The sequence below is a fragment of the Moschus berezovskii genome, chromosome 22 (assembly GCF_049115385.1).
Source record: "Moschus berezovskii isolate FMDL1 chromosome 22, NW_MosBer_1.0, whole genome shotgun sequence".
NCBI classification, from domain to species: Eukaryota; Metazoa; Chordata; class Mammalia; order Artiodactyla; family Moschidae; genus Moschus; species Moschus berezovskii.
The window spans coordinates 62,065,669-62,087,879 of NC_142481.1; the positions used below are offsets into that span (position 1 = coordinate 62,065,669).

Below are 22,211 nucleotides of genomic sequence, written 5' to 3' on the forward strand. Positions count from 1 at the left end.
GGCTATTAGGAGGCTTCAATTGAGGGGAAAGTAAAAGGGTTGTTTATAACGTTGCTATATTCCATTCACAGTTTTAATAAAAAGATTTATCTTCAAGTGAAACCTTCCCCATTAATTGGAAAAATATTTATTCCAGTTTGTTCCCCAATTTGGGTGTAATCTCTTCCTTTATTTCTTAGTGTGTCTGTTCTGTCCTGCACAACCAGCTCTTCCTGATAGACTGATAATGCTAATTTCTTGTTTCCTTTAATGATTAACTAGGCAAAATCTCAAGCTCCCTTATTGATTTAAAACCTATAGTTTCCGTGTTTGTTTCTCTGGCTTTGCTAATTCTGTTTTAGCAGAAATCACAATAAACTGTCTCTCACTTGATTCCCTAGTGCAGAAGAAGTATGATTCAAGGCTGTCTTGTTTTTCAAGTGTCTCAACTTGCTTATTTATTTGGCTGCATTGGGTCTTGGTTGCATCGTATGGGATCTTTCCTTGTGGTTCTTGAGCTCTCTAGTTGCGACTAGTGGACTTTGGAGTGCATAGGCTTCAGTAGTTGACGTGCACGGGCTTAGTTGCTCTGTGGCTTGTGGGATCTTAGTTTATAGACCAAGGATTGAACCCACGTCTCCTACATTGCAACACAAATTCTTAGCCACTGGACCACCAGGGAAGTCCCTCAAGGATATCTTAAATCTAAGATGTGACAAATTTTGTTAGTGTATAGCTCAGATAAAATGATAAAATATATACTTGATAAAATAAATGTGCTATTATTCCCTGGTGAGAGAACAGAGTAACAAATAAATTTAAAAGGACAAGTTTTAGGCTTTCTTTTCCCCTCTTGGAATGATAAGATACTTGATTTTACTTGTTTTCATTCTGTTTCAGAAAAATGTAACATCTTGACCACATGACACAGAAATTACTTATCTTCATTCTTTGTTGTTCACTCTCATCTACATTTTTGAGTATCTGTGGTTCAGAAAGACTAGTCTCTCTTTTTCCTTTAAAAACTTTATTATTACAGTATAATTGATATACAGTAAACTGTACATCCTTAATGTGATAAACCGTTTGGTGAGTACTCATGTATGTATCAATATATGTATATACTTCTGGAACCATCGTAACAATCAAGGTAATGAACATATCAGATGCCCTGAAAGTTCGCTTAGGCTCTTTGTAATCTATCATCCACCTGTTCCTCCCTCCTCTCCCCATCCCAAGGCAACTACTTTCTTTCTCAATATATTAGTTTATATTTTCTAGAATTTTACGTAACTGGAGCCATACAGTGTTATGTATGGCTGGGTTCTTTCAAGGTAACTTTATAAAGATTATCCATGTTATTGTGTCTGTCAGCAGTTCATTTCTTTTTATTGCTGGGTAGTATTCCACTGTATGTATATATGATGGTTTCTCATATACTTGATAGACATTTGGGATAGAATGTACTTTTTAAAATAAATTATAACGTGGGAGTTATTTTTTTTGTTCGACTAGTTTTTTCCCAGAAACTGACATGCCAAGAAAGGTGAACAGAGGTGTTGCTTGAAATGGTAGTTTCCTTTGCCCTAAATTGACTTTCAGTGATCTGTTTCACTCTCTCATAAATTTGGCAGGCTTTGGTGTTAAGATGTTGAGTACTGCCAACATGAAAAGCAGTCAGTATATTCCTATGCATGGCAAACAAATACGTGGACTGGCTTTCAGCAGTCGATCCAAAGGCTTACTTCTCTCTGCTTCCCTGGACAGCACAATTAAACTGACCAGGTGAGTGCTTTGTGGGGAAGATGGGCCTTGGGATGCCTAGTGTTGAATAGCTTGGAAATTAGTATCTGTGTCATGATGACCTTGGCTTTTGGGGTGGGGAGGGGATATGGGAGCTGTCAAAGGCATTGTTTTCTCAGATCCACGTTCATTGACTTTTAAATACATTGGTTTAAGAAGTGGACACGGCTGGTTGCAAAGCTGAATATGTGGTGGTCCATTTCTTTAAAATTATATATGCTACAAAATATATCTTAAACCATGCAGATATATATCTTTTGACTTTTCAAGAATGCTTCAGCTTAATTTTACCCCAAAACTCAGTGTATCAATTCTGTTATGTTTTATATATATCTATATGCTATGACTTATTTTAGTAGTATTGAAAAATAGAAGAGAAAAAAGAAAGGTTAAATGCCAAACTGTGGATAGTTGGATTATAACTTTTTATTTTTCTTATATGTGTTTTCTAATTTTTCAGTATTAAATATTGAATACCTGTGTAATAGGTAGCCGTGGAGAAGGATATAGGATCAGGGGAAGGAATATACTGTTTATCTGTCCCTCTTCCTTACAGCTTAGGAGGAAAATCTGTATCCCCAAAACAAATATTGTGGAATTAAGAGGAGTTATCTCTGCAGACCTTAGGGGAAATTGGGAATCCATATAGTTTTGGTGTGTGGGTGTGTTTTTATCTTTACATCTTTGTTCTGTATTTTATTTTTGTAATACATAATTGTAAAAGTCTTTTGTAACTCTGCAGCCTGGAAACAAATACCGTGGTCCAGACTTACAATGCTGGGCGGCCTGTCTGGAGCTGCTGCTGGTGTCTTGATGAAAACAATTACATCTATGCTGGACTGGTCAACGGTTCAGTTCTGTTATATGACCTTCGAAATACAAGCTCTCACGTCCAGGAGTTAGTACCTCAGAGAGCTAGGTAGGGAGCCACCTGAAAGTAACAGCTTTCTCTTGGACTATTATATTAATCCTCTCTTTTACAAGTGTTTCACAGTTGATCAGAATTTCTCACAGAGGGCAGTTCTCTGAGTCCTCTGATCTATTCTCACTTCAGAATCAGTAAGATCCTAGAGTTTGTGTTCATGATAGTTCATATGGCAGAAAGTTCTCTTTCCAAGTATAACCAGACTCATAGAATTACACGTCACAGTGTGCCAAAATAAAATTACTGCTTTGTTCAGAACCCAGCTCCACCATTTATGACCTGTGTGACCTTGGTTAAGTTTCTTGGCCTGTTGTGAACTAACCAGTGGACCACCAGGGAATTCTCTATCCTGTATTTTAATTGAGGGAGTCTGTCAACTACAGCTTGGAAGCTTTAGTTTATTGGATGTATAAGTTGAATTTCCTTCCTGACTTTCTGTGTGTGTGTGTGTCTAACCCCATTTCCAGAAGCTTCACAACAGTCAGGCTTCCTTGTGTTTGTAACCTTGTACTGTTAAATTTCCTACTCTGTTTTTTCCCTACTGCTTTTAGAGCATGTGGAATCTCCTCTGAAACTGGGTGTGGAATATTATATATGTGCCCTTTTGTTCCTACAGAGTGGGTTGGTAGTTTTTATCAAATATCAGAGGACAGTGACTCACAAAATTTCTTCTGTAGAGATAGGAATGTCCTTGACTCCTCATAGTGGGGCCTGAAGTAGTTCAAATATTGGCAGGTGAGACTTGGTTTCCTTTCTTTCCCTTCAGATGCCCGCTGGTATCCCTGTCATATGTACCCAGAGCTGCCTCTGCTGCATTTCCATATGGTGGCGTGTTGGCTGGAACGTTGGAGAATGCCTCTTTTTGGGAGCTGAAAATGGGTTTTACTCATTGGCCTCATGTGCTGCCCATGGAGCCCGGGGGCTGCGTAGACTTTCAGGTAGAAAGCAGCACCCGCCACTGTCTCGTGACCTATAGGCCTGGTGAGTGTTATTGGGGTGTCCTCATGGTTGGTTTGGAAGTAGATTGGTAGAGGGGAGGAAAGGAGAGCTTGCCCTAGCTTTCAGGTGGTACTGGTCAGCCCCTCACGGACTAACAGCTCTTGTTCCTGCAGGGAGCTTCTGTGGAGCCTGCCTCCCTGTCCCTCGCTTGTGTGAACTGGGACATACTTGGCCAGGTACTCCTTGGAAGTGGAATTAGCCACTTTAGGATCCTCTCTGACTTACGACAGTGATGGAATGACGAGACCTGCTCTAGAGGCCACTGAGCTACCCTTACATCAGTTTCACGTCTTCTGCTTGCCCCTCAGTTCACTTACAAGGAAGGCCAAGATGAAAGCAGTCATGTAGAGGGCCAAGACGCTAAGCTGTTAGCTGTTCTTCCTTATTTGGGACCCCAAAGTTAAGTGGGGAGTAGATGGACAACTATGGTGGCCCTAGCCAGCTGAACTTCTCACAGCTTCCAGAACCAGGACTGCAACCCTTGACTGACTGTGCTTAAATTCACAGGTTTTTTCTAGCTGAAAGATAATGAATCTAATCTGGTGAGCTATATTGATGGTCAAGTAGATGTTTTGGTCAGAAATAGTCATTAAAGTGCTCATACTTCTGCTAGTTGTGGGTTGACCTAATCATTTTAAGTTTTGTTTGAGCTGAGAAGCTGCCTCAGCAGACTCTCCTTTCCCTGTTGGACCCATCTCCTAGGTCCTCTATCTCAACGGGTTTGCTATGACATGTAGAAAGCTTGGAGATCCCATTCTGTTCTCTAGCTTTTGTTTGTCTCTCAGCAGAACCACAGCAGTATGTTTCCCCTTCTGTGATAATATGCTTTCACTTGATTTGTACAGTTCTGGGTATTAGTGGGGTCCACACTGGGGGAAGGAAAAGACCTTGTAGCCCGAACCCTTAAGAAAGATAAAAACCCAAACAGAAGTCCAGCTGGATACAGTGTTTTTCCTAAAAAGGCTAGCTCGTTCTCAGAATTGTTTCCCTCATAGACAAAAACCTATTGTAGATAACTTACTTCATCCTATAGCCCAGAGTTCTGAATTTCATTTGTGCTATATTATTTTGTTCTTATTATGTTTGCTCTGTAGCTATTCATGGTGGTTTGAAAAAACTGCCTTTTCTACTCAACTGTGTTACAACCAAGTTTAGATACTTGCTTAATTACTTTGGATCATCCCTACAGATCAATACTGATTTCTCTTTCTCTTAGATAAAAATCACAACACCTTACGAAGTGTGCTTATGGAGATGTCCTATAAACTGGATAATGCTGGAGAGCCCATCTGCTCCTGCCATCCTGTACAAACATTCCTTGGGGGACCCTCCTGCAAATTGCTAACCAAGAGTGCTATTTTCCAAAATCCAGAGAATAATGGCAGCATCCTGGTGTGTACTGGGGATGAAGCATCAAAATCTGCCCTGGTGAGTAGTCTGTCAGTTTTTTATACTGATGTGTATAAAGCAAAAAACCAAAGTTCTCCATAATTGCACGTACCTTCATATGTGTATATGTGTGGTTGCTTAGTTTATTTTTTATACAAGTCACACTTTATTGGGTTGGCCAAAAAGTTTGTTTTTTTCTGTTGGTGGCTCTAGTAGCACATAGTTGTCTGTAACTTCATTTGAAACAATTTTGTTAGATTGTTTTGTGACAGCTATCGTATCAATGTGTATTAAAAATAAGACTTGTCAAAATTGGTGAATTTTTGTGTAGCCATTTTAATATTGACAGTGGAAGGAAAAAAAGGCAACGTTTTCAACAGATTATGCTTTATTATTTCAAGAAAGGTAAAAACTTTACTGAAATGCAGAAACAGATCTGTGCAGTGTATGGAAAAAGTGCTGTGACTGAACATGTTGAAAGTGTTTTCAAAGTTTTGTGCTAGAGATTTCTCTCTGGGCAATGCTCCACAGTCGGGTAGGTCAGTTGAAGTTGATAGCGATCAAATCAAGACATTAAATGAGAACAGTTAACATTATACCACGCAGGAGATAGCCAGCATACTCAAAATAGCCAAATCAAGTGTGGAAGATCATTTGCATCAACCTGATTATGTTAATCACTTTGATGTCCGAGTTCCACGTAAGTTAAGTGCAAAACACCTTGACTGTATTTCTGCATATGATTCTCTACTGAAATGTAATGAAAATGTTCTCTTTTTTAATACAAATTGTGATGGGCAATGAAAAGTGGATACTGTACAATAATGTGGAACGGAAGAGATCCTGGGGCAAGCTAAATGAACCACCACTAACCACAACAAAGGCCAATCTCCATCCAAAGAAGATGATATTGTATATGTGGTGGGATTGGAAAGGAGTCCTCTATTATGAGCTCCTTCCAAAAAAACAAACGATTAATTCCAACAAGTACTGCTCACAATTAGACCAACTGAAACCAGCACTCAATGAAAAGTGTCCAGAATTAATCAATGGAAAACACATAATCTTCCATCAGGATAATGCAAGACTATGTGTTTCTTTTTTGACCAGGCAAAAACTGTTACAGCTTGACTGGGGAGTTCTTATTCATCCACTCTATTCACCAGACATTGCACCTTTGTATTTCCATTTATTTATTTTAGTCTTTACAAAATTCTCTTAATGGGAGAAGTTTCAATTCTGTGGAAGACTGTAAAAGCACTTAGAATAGTACTTTGCTCAAAAAGATAATATATTCTTGGAAGATAAAGTTATGAAGTTGCCTGAAAAATGGCAGAAGGTAGTACAACAAAATGTTCGAGAAAGTTCTTGATGAAAATGGTCTTTTATTTTTACTTAAAAACATAAGGAACTTTTTGGCCAACCCAATACATACTGCTTTCCCATTTAACTTCCTGTTTTTGTTACCTTTCCATACCAATAGCTATAGATTGACATCATTCTTTATATGTGAGCTGTAGTGTTTTACATGACCTATGTCAGATATCCTGCCTTTGTGCTGCCTTGTGAAGGTTAGGGACAGGCTGTTTTACCCCCCAGGCAGTGCTGTCTCTGCAGTGCTTTCAAAGTTGTGTGATGATAAACATAGGGCTATATGCTTGAGGGGGAAAAAGGCACTACTGAAACCTCTATAAAATAGTCGATCAAGATGAAACTAACAGATGAAAGGTTGATGGGGGATTTTACAGTGGAGGGGTCAGCCTGTTACCACCTGAATACATGATCAACTATTGTGTCACTGTTAGTGGCTTAAGAAGAAATAATTTGCCTCTTGATGTAAGGCAAAATGAAGTACATGATGCCTAGATGTCCTTGAACCCATAGAACAGCACTGCCCAGTTAAGGCACATAGCCATGTGATCACTTGAAATGTTAATGTGAATGAACAACTTAATTGTTAAATTTTTGTGTAATTTGAATGTAAAGAGTAAATGTAATTTAAATGTGGCTAATGGCAGCCATGTTGGGTAGTGTCACTCTTCAGTCTAATGCTTTTATTTACTGGAATTGCCATGGATTAGAGAATAAGTAATATCACAGAAAGCAGCAAATAAATCTAGGACATTCTGTAGGACAACAGATCCTGCTTCCACAAGTCAGTGGCAGAGGAGAAAAGAGTGGGGAGGTTGGATCTGCTCGAATTAAGAGAGGCTTATTAACATTTATGACTACCAAGGGTAATGTGGACCTTATTTGAATCCTGAATCAAACAAAACCAATATAAAAAGAGACTATCAGAAAATTTTTATTTTGCACTGTTTGTTAGAGAATACATTTTGTTAGGCATAGTGACATTGAGATGTAGGAAAATGTCTTTGTTGTTAAGAGATGTATACTTAAGTGTATAAGGGTAAAATGACATGATGTCAGCAAAGAAAAAAAACAGTAAATCAGGTATGGTAAAAAACTTAAGTCATCTGGGAGATGGGTTACTCATAGTACTATTCTACTTTTTATTACATGAATTTTTTGTCCATAATAAATTTTTTTTTAAAGGAGAAGAAAGCAGTAGTTAGAATACAGGTTCCATGAGGGCAGAGATAGGGACTTATTGTCTTGTTGACCCTTGTTTCCCCTAAGAGAGTTCTTAGCATATAGACTGAAGGGGAGAACACTAGGCTTGGTTTTCAGATCCACTCACAGGTAGACCATAATTGCGAATTATAGTAGGTGAGGCTGTGAATGACCTATGTCAGATGTGCTGCTTTTATGCAACCTTGTGAAGGTTGGGGACATTCTGTTTTACTCCCTGGGCAGTGCTGTCTCTGCAGTGCCTTGCCTTCAGAGTTGTGTGATGATAAAGACTGCAAGTCCCGAGTTGAATTGAAGGATTCCTGACCTTTATCTCTTCTTTTTTAGCTGTGGGATGCTGGCAGTGGCTCACTGCTGCAGGATCTGCAGGCCGATCAGCCTGTCTTGGACATCTGCCCATTTGAGGTCAATCATAACAGCTACTTGGCTACCTTAACAGAAAAAACGGTCCACATCTATAGGTGGGAGTGACCATGGTCTTGAAACTTATCAGTCATGTTGCTGGTTAATGTTACATGTTGTTTGCTAGTACCTCACAGCCTTGAGCAAGATCTGTGCTTATTGTCTGTGGCCTAGAACTTGTGAGATCGTGGTTCCATTAGGTTAATATGATCCTGGGATTCCAGGTCAACAAAACACTATAGATGGTGTACCTTCAGTGTCCATCAAAAGAGTAAGAGACTGGTACTCCATCAACATTATCCATTTCTTGGGTTAAAAACCTTCATGAATCTTTGTTGAGAATCAATATGTTTGATCAGACTTTCTGCTGGGCCTTGGAGAGTATCCTCCCTGCAGGCACTTAGGATATGAATGTACACCGAGCATCTCTGGAAGTGACACCCCACCCGAGTTGTCTTCTCACTTGACTGCATGACTTGGGAATGCTTATATTCCTGATGGGACTAACCAATTTGATCCTCCTTGGATGCAGTGTGGATGCAGAAGTCTTCAATTGAGCCCAAGAGGGCACTATACAATCTTCTGAAGGATTTGACCTATTTCTGACCTTGTAGGCTGATAATCTTTTAGTAACTTGGTCTTATCCTCACAGAACAGTGTGGTAGAGCTCATCTGGTCTGCTCTGTGGCAGGAACAGCTTTGTTCAGGTGTGCAGTGCCAGGATAGTGGTAAACCCAGTGATGATGGCAGCTTATGAGCTGTAGATCCTTTCCTAAGGCCAAGTGTATGGGGTTCATCACATTGTGTGAATCAAAGAAAGAGACCAGTTGTTTGAGCAGTGGGGAAGGCTCACCTTTTTTCTAGCCAGCTAAGATCTCAGGATTGGTTTTATATAAGCCAGTGCTTTGAAAGCCACTCTTTATTCTCTCACTAGGAAAAGATGAGCCATATGTCAAAGCTCTTACTAGTATGAGAGATCAGGAGCAAGGGGCTAACCAAGAGAGGCTTACAAAAGAGAAGCTGCTTAGACTGCTATTGAAAGCAGAAGAGGACTTGTCTCTTGCATTTTTAAAGAGTTTCTCTCAGAATAAAGTCAACCCCTTGGAGTAAGGAGCCATTCTTGAGTGTGTTTAGAATTCCCAGGTTAAAGCCTGCCCCCAGGTGAAACTGATGTTTGATTCCAAATTCCTCTGATTGTCTCCTTCCCTGACTTTTTTTATAAGAAAGTGTTTTTAGTAAAATAGTTATTCTCAGGAAGGTAACAGTGGTTGGAGGACTGTGTGGATTGCAGGGAGATGCCCACCAGCTTTCATTCCAGCCCTGGATTGTCCCACTTTTGGAGCTGCACTTTTCTCCAATAGAGGGTTCAGTTTATATCTGTTTGCTTTGCGAAAGGCTACTCTACTAAACTACTCTCCACAACAGAACATGTCTCAAGGCGTGCTCCCTCTTCTTGGGGAGCAGGATAGCTAACTGTGAATTTCTTAAATAATTGTTGTAGAAATGTTATCATTATTTTTATTTTAAAACAGTTCTGATCTGTCAACTCCTGAGCTGTTTCCAGCATTTGTCACCAGCAGGGGCTTATTGCAGTAGATTTCCCCAGAGTTCCATGTTCTAGTTGTGCTTTTTAAAGAATGGCCTCTTTTATTTAAGGAAATCTTTCAAAAAGCCAGTTTCCAAAACCTGGGAAAGAGCTCCCTTTTCTAGAAGAGGTGTAACCTTTTGATATGTTGATGATTAAGAATAACTGCCCAGGCCTAGAGCTTCAGGGGCAGAAAAGGATTTGAATTAAAAAACAGTCTGGTTTCAGCAGATGGTAAGAGAGAGGATACAAGTGGTCAGGCCCTGGCTGCCTTAGTCTTTGGCTAGGGCAGAACCCGGGGCAGGGTTAGGATTTGACTAATGTTAAAGTACACTTCGCTGATGCTGACTGAGATTCGCCCCCCACCCCCAAGCGTAGGAACCAAGGGGCTTGTATTATTAGAGAAGTTGGAAGAATCTCATGCCTTACCAGTCCTTGCATTCCCCTAGTAAGTTTAGATGTTTGAGAAACAAAAGTTCTTGTGACTGTAACTGACTTCTCCAATGGAAGAACTTCCCCTCCGCCCCTGCTCCCTTCCACCTGGCAGGGGAGATGACATCTATAGATGCAGACTCTGCCCCACCATCTTCCCTCACCCCAGGCTCTGAGATTGTTTTCCCATTTTAGGGTTTGGAGTTAAGCAGACTCAAAAATATTTTGTTATGTATATCCTTGTACATGCTTTGAAAACCAGACAGTGGGATCTCTGTTCATGTCCTATGTTTTAATGTTTGTATTTTATGTTTTAATGTAAAATATGAAAATAAAGCATTTACCATATGTTTCAGCTCCTGATGTCTTTTGTCTCTTTGAGTGCTAGAGGCAGGAACCTGTGTGCTTTTTGGAAAGGGGGTCTAATCCCAGACTGCCTTGTAGATTTCTTCGTTTCAGTAGTACTGGGTCCGAATTACACAGGATGGTCCCTGGATCGAAAGTAAACATCTTATTTAAATTAATGAAGTTAGTTGAGACAGTAGTTGGCAATTCTCTTTTTCTGTTGCCTCTTAAGTCCCCAGCACTGGTCACTTGCCTGTTTACTCTCAGATTCAAGGGTCTAAATCCTGCAAACTACATTTGCTTGCTGGCTTCCTATTAGTCTCTTGAGTCCAGAAGACTCTTCTGTGTGGGGAGGAGGGACTTCCTCTTCTCTTTCTCCTAGTCTTTGGCAGTGCTCCTGGCAGTGGCAGTGGCACTGGGCACGTGTGGACTCTTGGGTTTCTGCTCAGCACAGCTCAGTTTCTTTGTTCTGTTCAGTTCAGGAATTTCTTTTGCTGTAAATCATGGTGTTCTGGGATTAGACTGGAAAGGCTGAAAATGTTTTCCAGCTGAACAGCAAATGGAGTATAGTAGATTTCAGAAGGACTAAGTCCATAAGTTTAATATTGTCATGGAGCCATGTGCTCCAATAAAAAAGAGGTAAGAAGGTCCTGAAGTAAAAAGTAAACCCCAAATTATTAAGAAACCTAACACCGCTGTTTCTCTTCCATAGTATTCTTTCCTTGGTTTCCCATCTCAGTGGATGACTATAAGTGAAATTTCTTAAAATAAATATATGTGTGTCCTTGTCCTTTAATCAGTTTGTTTGTTGGTAACAATCTCTTGTTTGTTTATCCCTTTATAGTTTACACAGCCCCTTTCTCATACATTCATTTTTAAACAATGTTGTGGAGTAAATATTGTTATTCTAATTTATAGGAGAAGAAACGGGTTAAAAATCAAGTTCAAGAGAAAATAACATGTAGGTGGCATTTGGTTAAATGTTACATATCCTATACTTATTTTACATATTCTATACTTAGCATTCACAATTAAAGCAGACAGTCATGTACTTGTTACATCTTATATTCTTCCAAATGCCCTCATTTGTCTTGGGTTTCTGGGTGCTGAGGCTGGAATCACCACACAGGGGGATATCTGGGTATTTGACTGCTCTAATGGCCTCATCCAAGTGAAATCATGCAGTGTTTGTCTTTCTGTGACTGGCTTATTTCACTTAGCCTAATGTCTTCAAAGTTCATGTTGTAGCATGTGTCAGAATTTCCTTTCTTTTTAAGACAATGGTACTCCATTGTATACATGTATACCACATTTTGCTTATCCGTTCATCTGTCAGTGGAAAGTTGGGGTTCTTCCACATTTTGGCTATTGTGAATAATGTTACTGTGAACATGGGTGTACAAATATCTATGAGACCCTGCTTTCAGTTCTTTGGGTATATACTCAGAAGCAGAATTGTTGAATCATATGGTAATTCAGTTCTTAATTATTTGAGGAACTGCTATATTGTTTCTCCACAGCAGCTGTACCATTTTACATTCCTACCAAACAATGCATATGAGTTTCAGTTTCTCCCTATCCTTTCCAACTCTTTTTTTTTTGTTTTGTTTTATTTTTATTATTCCAACTCTTTTTATTTTCCATTTTTTGTTTTTGGGTTTTTGTTTGTTTGACAGTAGCCATCTGAATGGTGTGAGGTGGTATCTCACTGTAGTTTTGATTTGTATTTCCCTAGTGATTTAGTGATGTCGAGCATCTTTCCATGTGCTTATTGGCTCTTTGTATATCTTCTGTAGAGAAATGTTTATTCAAGTCCCTTGCTCACTTTTAAATTGGGTTGTTTGGTTTTTTGTTGATGCCTAATCCTCTTTGGTTTTCTGCTTCCTCGTAGACCTAGATAACATAGGTGATGCCAGGAGTGTTCCAGGAAATGTGGTAAGATGGGGGTGATTGAGGCCCAAGAATAGTAAAGACCTAGCAGCATTGCTTTACTTTCAGAAGCCAGGAGACCACAATTACTGTTATCACCGGCAAGACTGAAGAACTGACTAAAGGACCTTGATCAGCAGGGAACTGGGGGGAGAGAGCCAATGAAAGATCGCATCCCTGGGAGCAGAATAGACACAGCCAAAGAGTGTGCTTTTAAACATCTATAAACAAAAAGTCCACAAGAAAGGAGGAGCAGCAGGCTAAAGGTGGTCATCCCCAAAGTGCATGTTCCTTTGCTCAGTTTTTAGACCTGAGCCAATTTTCAGATCCAGGACCCACTGATGAACAAGTAGCTATGAACCTAGGAACAGACGCTGCGACACCATGCCAAGTGTATGGTTCCTTCAGTCTTTTCCCCAAAGAGACTCATGGCGATTTACCTGGGACTATACACTGACAAAAGAGAAATAAGCATATATTTGAGGACTTTTTGGATATTTGATCGAGTTGTCTTGATATCAGACCAAAAGCATCAACATAGGCCCCTGGCCCATGGGGACCTCGTACTATAAATAAGAGTCCTGGCCAGATTATGGCTCACAGTGGCCCTACCTAGTGTGAACCCAGCCAGTGGTCATTCCCCAGCCCCCAAATACATAACTGGAAATGATCTAGAATAATCTAGATCTAGAAACAGTAAGTTATTGTGAAAACGATGTAGCAACTTCTATCTCGGAGAGTGGACTGCCACTTAACCAAGGGTGCCTCTGAACGTCCAACCTGTCAGCAACAGAGACCAACACTGAGTCTCTGATACGCCCTATTCCTAGAGATCAAGCAGCTGCTTTGTGGCGAGTCAGCTACAATGGGCCCCTTCCTCTTGAAAAGGCCAGCAGTTGTTCCTTATGGGAATAGGTACCTATTGTGGGCGTGGATTTAACTTTCCTACTCTGAGAACCTCTGCCGGCAGAATGCCAGATTGAGGCACAGATTGCTGCACAGTATAGCACCTGACCCAGGGGACCCACTGTCCAGTGATGGCATTGCAGAAATGGATATGTGACCATGGGGTCTGTTGGTCTTGTCATGTAATACTATACCTTCCAGAAACCGCCAGCTAACAGAATACTGATAATGAAGCACCAGCTAAGAAGCAACACTTAGAAAGAATAGGGTGTCCTTCTTCAGGATGCGGTGTTAGGTAAGAGACATCTGTTGGTGCTATTTCCCCAGCAGGAAGAATACATTGGTCTAGGAACCACATGGGGAAACAGGAGTGGCTTTACGTACTGTCATTCCCAGTAACCTGGGTGATTTTTGTACTTCCCATTCCACCAACCTGGGCTCTGTGTGGTTGAAGGTCCTGGATTCCTATAGGGGTGTGCTTTGCCAGAGGACACAGCAAGGACACAGAACAACATATTAGGGCTGCTACCAGAGCACTTTGGGACTTTGTACCCAGGGACCAGATCATTAGAAGAGGAATCGCTGTATCGGCAGTGGTAACAAACCCTGATCAACAGGAGAAAGCAGAGCTGCTTGTACATAATGGGAGTAAAGGAGAAGAGCCAGGTGGTCAACTGGGTTGCCTTGGTGCTGCTGTGTTGCCTCTGTAACTGTTGGCAGACGTGTGCAACAGTACCACACCAGCTTGAGGAGGTTATGATGCCCACCACCACTACCACCCCAGGAATGAAGGCTTGGGGCATATCTCCAGGTAAGCCACCAAGACTTCTGAGGTGCTAGCTGAGGGTAAAGGAAATTCAGAATTGAGGAAACAAGATAAATACCACTCGTAGCCCTGAGGTCACCAGCAGTAGTGGACGTTAGTTTACCTCACTAACCTCCCTCTTCTGAGTTTTTCTCTCTGAAAAAGAGATCCATGGAAACTGTAGAGGAGCTGCTCATCAAATTTGTGGAGAGAAATCTTGGGCACAAGGGGTGGAATGGGATGATTATGAAAATTTTCCTCTCAGATGGCTTAAGGACTGTAATTGACCAACAGTCCTAGCTGCTATGCTCTGAAATGCCATCGTTGGGTTCACTCTGAGGCCACACTCCTCAAGGGATCTTTCAGCCAGTGACTGAGCATGGCAAGAGATGTTAAAGCAGGCCCTTTTCTGTGAAGTTCTACAGTAATCCTAATGAGTTTCTTTCATAGCTAATCTTGTCTGGAGATTGCTTCTCACAGAACCCAGAATAACCCACTAGGAGGTAAATGGTGGATTAGGTAATGAAACCGAGACAGTCTAGGCTGGTTCTTCTAACTGCAGTGCTATTCCCAAGGCAGGAGTGCATAGGAGGAAAAGAATTGTTGAATTGTAAATAAATCTAAAAATGGCCTGTTGAAAAGGGGTTAATTTTTGAGCGTTAAAGGAAAAGAAAAATTTTAAGAAAGTGTTGGAAATTCATGGGTCAACGTCACCTCTACATGATCTTGAAAATTTGGATATGGCAAGGTCAGGAAGTGCTTGAGGAAATGGAAGACCCCCAATGCAGCCCTGCACCAGAGAGAAAGTTGCCAACGACTGGCAGGGACCAATGCTGCCTTAGCTGTTGGGAAAGCATGTTCCTGGATTCCATAATCAGAAAAATTTGAAAATCGCTCTGGGTGATTCAGCAGCACAGTCATGGTTGGAAAAGTATTCCTGTACTTTGCAAGCTGCCATGGTCCTCACATGGAAAAGATGGCAAGAAGTCAGTGGAGGAAAGTGCTCTGCCTGACGATTTCCTTTTCACCTTGCTTGCCCAATGAGAGGAACGGTTAGAGGTCTCGTGGGATGTCACTTCAGCCACTCAGCAGGGGAGGAGCAGCTTGGAGATCAGTAAACCTTCATGAATGATTGCCCTCTGTGTGCCCAACATCACACTGAGCCCTGGGGGTAGTTGTGAGGTGGTTAAAGACTCTATTCGTTCTTGCTTGGGGATTAAACCACACCCCTGCTGATACTGCTCCAACAGCTTCCCAATGCACTTAGTGAAGTCAAGTGGGCCTTAGAAAGCATCACTACGAACAAAGCTAGTGGAGGTGATGGAATTCCAGTGGAGATATTTCATATCCTGAAAGATGATGCTGTGAAAGTGCTGCACTCAATATGCCAGCAAATTTGGAAAACTCAGCAGTGGCCACAGGACTGGAAAAGATCAGTCTTCATTCCAATCCTAAAGAATGCTCAAACTACAGCACAGTTGCACTCATCTCACACGCTAGTAAAGTCATGCTCAAAATTCTCCAAGCCAGGCTTCAGCAATATGTGAACCGTGAACTTCCAGATGTTCAAGCAGGTTTTAGAAAAGGCAGAGGAACCAGAGATCAAATTGCCAACATCCACTGGTTCATGGAGAAAGCAAGAGAGTTCCAGAAAAACATCTATTTCTGCTTCATTGACTATGCCAAAGCCTTTGACTGCGTGGATCACAATAAACTGGAAAATTCTGAAAGAGATGGGAATACCAGACCATCTGACCTGCCTCTTGAGAAACCTGTATGCAGGTCAGGAAGCCACAGTTAGAACTGGACATGGAACAACAGACTGGTTCCAAATCGGAAAAGGAGTACGTCAAGGCTGTATATTGTCACCCTGGTAATTTAACTTATATGCACAGTACATCATGAGAAAGGCTGGGCTGGAAGAAGCAGAAGCTGGAATCAAGATTGCTGGGAGAAATATCAATAACCTCAGATATGCAGATGACACCACCCTTATGGCAGAAAGTGAAGAGGAACTAAAAAGCCTCTTGATGAAAGTGAAAGAGGAGAGTGAAAGGTTGGCTTGAAGCTCAACATTCAGAAAACAAAGAATGGCATCTGGTCCCATCATTTCATGGGAAATAGATGGAAAAACAGTGGAAACAGTGTCAGACTTTATTTTTGGGGGCTCCAAAATCACTGCAGATGCTGATTGCAGCCATGAAATTAAAAGATGCTTACTCCTTGGAAGGAAAGTTATGACCAACCTTGATAGTATATTAAAAAGCAGGGACATTACTTTGCCAACCAAGGTTCGTCTAGTCAAGGCTATGATTTTTCCAGTGGTCATGTATGGATGTGAGAGTTGGACTGTGAAGAAAGCTGATCGCCGAAGAATTGATGCTTTTGAACCGTGGTGTTGGAGAAGACTCTTGAGAGTCCTTTGGACTGCAAGGAGATCCAACCAGTACATTCTAAAGGAGATCAATCCTGGGTGTTCATTGGAAGGACTGATGTTAAAGCTGAAACTGCAATACTTTGGCCACCTCATGCGACAAGTTGACTCACTGGAAAAGACTCTGATGCTGGGAGGGATTGGGGGCAGATGGAGAAGGGGATGACAGAATGAGATGGCTGGATGGCATCACCGACTCGATGGACATGAGTTTGAGTGAACTCCGGGAGTTGGTGATGGACAGGGAGGCCTGGTGTTCTGTGATTCATGGGGTCGCAAAGAGTCGGACACGACTGAGTGACTGAACTGAACTGAAACCTAATGCAATTGTTTTCTATTTATCCCATGTTTCCATGTTACTTTATTCCCACCCTTTTTGCCTACTTTTGGATTTTCAAATCCTTTACACTTACACATTCTTGTAAGTATTCCTTCAGTGTTTATCCTAGACTCCAGGGCCTGGCAATTACAATTCTGCATCGTTAATATCCTATGGAGTCATATATTTCACTGTTGCATATGTTAAGAATATATCATTATCATTGTTCCAAATCATATTGTCTTCCTATGTATCCTTTCCGTGCTTTTTATTCCTTCCTGCAGTCCCATACTTCCATCTGAGGTCATTTTCTTTCAGCCTAGAGTAGTGCAGGCCATCTAGCAATGAATTACTTCACTCTCTCAGCTTTGGTCTGTCTGCAGATGTCTTTATTTCATCTTTTTTTGAATGAATCCAATTGCATTTTTGCATCATGTGAAATGCTGGGCTGGATGAAGCACTAGCTGGAATCAAGATTGTAGGGGGAAATATCAATAACCTCAGATATGCAGATGACACCACCCTTCTTGAAGAAAGTGAAAGATGAGAGTAAAAAAGCTGGCTTAAAATTCAGTATTCAAAAAGCTAAGCTCATGGCATGCGGTCCCATGACTTGATGGCAAATAGATGGGAAAACAATGGAAACAGTGACAGACTTTATTTTCTTAGGCCCCGAAATCACTGCAGATGGTGACTACAGCCATGAAATTAAAAGATGCTTGCTTCTTGGAAGAAAAGCTATGAGCAACCTAGACAGCGTCTCTGAAAAACAGAGATATTACTTGGCTATCACAGCTATGGATTTTCCAGTAGTCATGTATGGATGTGAGAGTTGGACTATAAAAAAGGCTGAGAGCCGAAGAATTGATGGTTTTGAACTGTGGTGTTGGAGAAGACTCTTGAGAGTCCCTTGGACTGCAAGGAGATCCAACCAGTCCATCCTAAAGGAAATCAGTCCTGAATATTCATTGGCAGAACTGATGCTGAAGCTGAAATTCCAATACTTTGACCACCTGATGCAAAGAACTGACTCATTGGAAAAGACCCTGATGCTGGGAAAGATTGAATGCGGGAGAAGGAGTTGACAAAGAATGATTGGATGGCATCACTGACTTGATAGACATGAGTTTGTATAAGCTCCGGGAGTTGGTGATGGACAGGGATGCCTAGTGTGCTGCAGTCCATGGGGTCGCAAAGAGTCAGACATGACTGAGCAACTGAACTGCACTGAATTACATTTTTTAAAACTTTTATTGAATAAAATTCACATAAGCTCCAATATTTTAACAATTTTAAGTGCACAATTCAGTGGGTTTGAATATAATCACAATGTTATGGTCCTGATTATATGATTCATTGCAGTTATCTGATTCCAGAGTATTTCCATCATTCCCAAAAGAAATCCCATACTTCTCAGTTCTCCCCTCCCCCCATGTGCTGGAAACCATTAATCTACTTATGTTGCTATGGATTTGCCAATTCTGGTTATTTCAGAAGAATGCAATCCTACAACTGGTGGCCTTTTGTCTCTGGTTTCTTTCACTGAGTATTATATTTTCAAGGCTCACCCACATTGTAGTTTATATCAGTGCTTCATTACATTTTTTTGGCCATGCTGTGAGGCATGGGGGATCTAAGTTCCCAAATCAAGGATCGAACTAGTGCCCCCTGCAGTGCAAGTGCGGAGTCTTAACCACTGGACCACCAGGGATGTCCTTAATTTACTTCATTTTTGAAGTACAATTTCCCTGGGTGTAGAATTCTAGGTTCAGTTCCATCGCCCAGTCATGTATGACTCTTTGCAACCCCATGGATTGCAGCACACCAGGCCTCCCTATTCATCACTAACTCCTGGAGCTTGCTCAAACTCATGTCCATTGAGTCGGTGATGTCATCCAACCATCTCATCCTCTGTTGTTCCCTCTCCTGCCTTCAATCTTTCCCAGCATCAGGGTCTTTTCCAATAAGACAGTTCTTTGCATAAGGTGGCCAAAGTATTGGAGTTTCAGCTTCAACATCAGTCCTTCCAATGATTATTCAGGACTGATCTCCTTGAGGATGCACTGGTTGGATCTCCTTCCAGTCCAAGGGACTCTCAAAGAGTCTTCTCCAATACTACAGTTCAAAAGCTTCAATTCTTCAGCGCTCACCATTCTTTATGGTTCAAATCTCACATCCATACATGACTACTAGAAAAACCATAGTAGCTTTGACTAGATGGACCTTTGTCAGGAAAGTAATGTCTCTGCTTTTTAATATAGTGTCTAGGTTGATCATAGATTTTCTTCCAAGGAGCAAGCATCTTTTAATTTTATGGCTGCAGTCACCATCTGCAGTGATTTTGGAGCCCAAGAAAATAAAGTCTGTCACTGTTTCCATTGTTTTCCCATCTATTTGCCGTGAAATGATGGGACCTGATGCCATGATCTTAGTTTTTTGAATGTTGTTTTAAGCCAGTTTTTTCACTCTGCTCTTTCACTTTCATCAAGAGGCTCTTTAGTTCCTCTTCATTTTCTGCCATAAGGGTGGTATAATCTGCATATCTGAGGTTATTGATATTTCTCCCTGCAATCTTGATTCTACCTTGTGATTCATCCAGTCTGGCATTTCGCATTATGTATTCTGCATATAAGTTAAATAAGCAAGATCACAATATACAGCCTTGACGTATTCCTTTCTCAATTGGAAAACAGTCCATTGTTACACATCCAGTTCTAACTGTTACTTCTTAACCTGCATACAGGTTTCTCAGGAGGCGGGTAAGGTCATCTGGTATTCCCATCTCTTTAAGAATTTCCCACAGTTTATTGTGATTCACAAGTCAAAGGGTTTGGCGTAGTCAATAAAGCTGAAGTAGATATTTTTCTGGAACTCTCTTCCCTTTTCCATGATCCAGCGGATGTTGGCAATTTGATCTCTCATTCCTCTGCCTTTTCTAAAACCAGGTTTAACATCTGGAAATTCGCCATTCATGTACTGTTGAAGCCCGCCTTGAAGAACTTTGAGCATTATGTTGCTAGCGTGTGAGATGAGTGCAACTGTATGGTAGTTTGAGCATTCTTTGGCATTGCCTTTCTTTGGGATCGGAATGAAAACTGACCTTTTCTAGTCCTGTGGCAAATAGATTCAAGGGACAAATAGATTCAAGGAATTAGATCTGATGGATAAGAGTGCCTGAAGAACTATGGACGGGAGGTTCGTAACATTGTATAGAAAGTGGTGAACAAAACCATTCCCAAGAAGAAGAAATGCAAAAAGGCAAAATGATTGTCTGAGGAGGTCTTACAAATAGCTGAGAAAAGAGAAGTGAAAAGCGAAGGAGAAAAGGAAAGATATCCATCTGAACGCAGAGTTTCAAAGAAAGCCTTCTTCAGTGATCAATGCAAGGAAATGGAGGAAAACAATGGGAAAAAATAGAGATCTCTACAAGAAAATTAGATATATCGGGAACATTTCATGCAAAGATGGGCACAATAAAGGACAAAAACAGTATGAACCTAACAGAAGCAAAAGATATTAAGAGGTGGCAAGGATACACAGAAGAACTATACAAAAAAGATTTTAATGACCCAGATAACCATGATGGTGTGATTACTCACCTAGAGCCAGACATGCTGGAGTGGGCCTTAGGGAGCATCACTATGAACAAAGCTAGTGGATGTGATGGAATTCCAGTTGAGCTATTTCAAATCCTAGAAGATGATGCTGTGAAAGTGCTGCACTCAATATGCAAGCACATTTGGAAAACTCTGCAGTGGCCACAGGATGGGAAAAGATCAGGTTTTCATTCCAATGCCAAAGAATTCTAGGTTAGCAACATTTTTTTTTTCTTTTTGTATTTAAATCATGCCATTCTACTGTTTTCTGGCTTCCATAGTTTCTTACTGAAAAATGAGATATGTGCCATTGCTCCTTTGAAGATAATTCATCTTTGTCTGCTTTCAAGAGTTTTTCTCTTAGATTGTCTTATAATGACATGCCAGATGAGGTATTTGTATTTATTGGATTGGAATTCACAGAACTTCCCTAATCTATAGGTTGATATCTTTCATCAATTTGAGGAAATTCAAAGCACTGTCTCTTCAAACATTGAGCTGCACCTTTCTCTTTCTCCTCTCCTTTTGCAACTCTAATTATATGTATGTTTTGACTGTGTCCTGCACATCTTACTGTCTGTTCTTCTGTAAAAAGTCTTTTTTTCCTTCTGTGCTTTCTTTTGGATATTTTCTATTGATTGTTTCCATTCAGTAATTCTGACTTCTGACATTCAGTTCAGTTCAGTTCAGTCACTCAGTCGTGTCCGACTCCTTGTGACCCCATGGATTGCAGCATGCCAGGCCTCCCTATCCATCACCAACTTCTGGAGTTTACCCAATCCAGTCCATTGAGTCAGTGATGCCATCCAATGATCCAGCCATCTCATCCTCTGTCGTCCCCTTCTCCTCCTGCCTTCAGTCTTTCCCAGCATCAGGGTCTTTTCCAATGAGTCAGCTTTTTGCATCAGGTGGCCACCATCAGGTGGTATTGGCGTTTCATCTTCAATAGCAGCCCTTCCAATGAACACTCAGGACTGATCTGCTTTAGGATGGACTGATTGGATCTCCTTGCAGTCCCAAGGGACTCTCAAGACTCTTCTCCAACACTACAGTTCAAAAGCATCAATTCTTCGGCACTCAGCCTTCTTTATGGTCCAACTCTCACATGACTACTGGAAAAACCATAGCCTTGACTAGAGAGACCTTAGTCAGCCAAGTAATGCCTCTGTTTTTCAGAGACGCTGTCTAGGTTGGTCATAGCTTTTCTTCCAAAAAGCAAGCGTCATTTAATTTCATGGCTGCAGTCACCATCTGCAGTGATTTTAGAGCCCCAAAAAATAAAGTCAGCCACTGTTTCCCCATCTATTTGCCATGAAATGATGGGACCGGATGCCGTGATCTTAGTTTTCTGAATGTTGAACTTCAAGCCAACCTTTTCACTCTCCTCTTTCACTTTCATCAAGAGGCTTTTTAGTTCCTCTTCACTTTCTGTCATAAGGATGGTGTCATTTGCATATCTGAGGTTATTGATATTTCTCCCAGCAATCTTGATTCCAGCTTCTGCTTCACCCAGCCCAGCGTTTCTCATGATGTACTGTGCATATAAGTTAAATTACCAGGGTGACAGTATACAGCCTTGACGTAGTCCTTTCCCGATTTGGAACCAGTCTGTTGTTCCATGGCCAGTTCTAACTGTTGCTTCCTGACCTGCATACAGGTTTCTCAAGAGGCAGGTCAGATGGTCTGGTATTCCCATCTCTTTCAGAATTTTCCAGTTTATTGTGATCCACGCAGTCAAAGGCTTTGGCATAGTCAATGAAGCAGAAATAGA

At 41.1% G+C, this 22,211-nt stretch overlaps 1 protein-coding gene across 3 annotated transcripts in view; it reads left to right on the top strand.

Annotated features, from left to right (window-relative positions):
- RFWD3 (ring finger and WD repeat domain 3) overlaps positions 1-10,455 on the top strand; it is a 34,821-nt gene extending 24,366 nt beyond the window's left edge. For all 3 annotated transcript variants that reach the window (XM_055413144.2, XM_088830855.1, XM_055413143.2), the window contains exons 9-13: positions 1,614-1,764; positions 2,525-2,701; positions 3,474-3,688; positions 4,923-5,134; positions 8,015-10,455. In XM_055413144.2, the coding sequence (XP_055269119.2) occupies positions 1,614-1,764; positions 2,525-2,701; positions 3,474-3,688; positions 4,923-5,134; positions 8,015-8,158 (899 nt within the window). In that variant the 3' untranslated portion in view covers positions 8,159-10,455. The remainder of the gene's footprint in view (positions 1-1,613; positions 1,765-2,524; positions 2,702-3,473; positions 3,689-4,922; positions 5,135-8,014) is intronic.
- Positions 10,456-22,211: the final 11,756 nt, after the last annotated feature.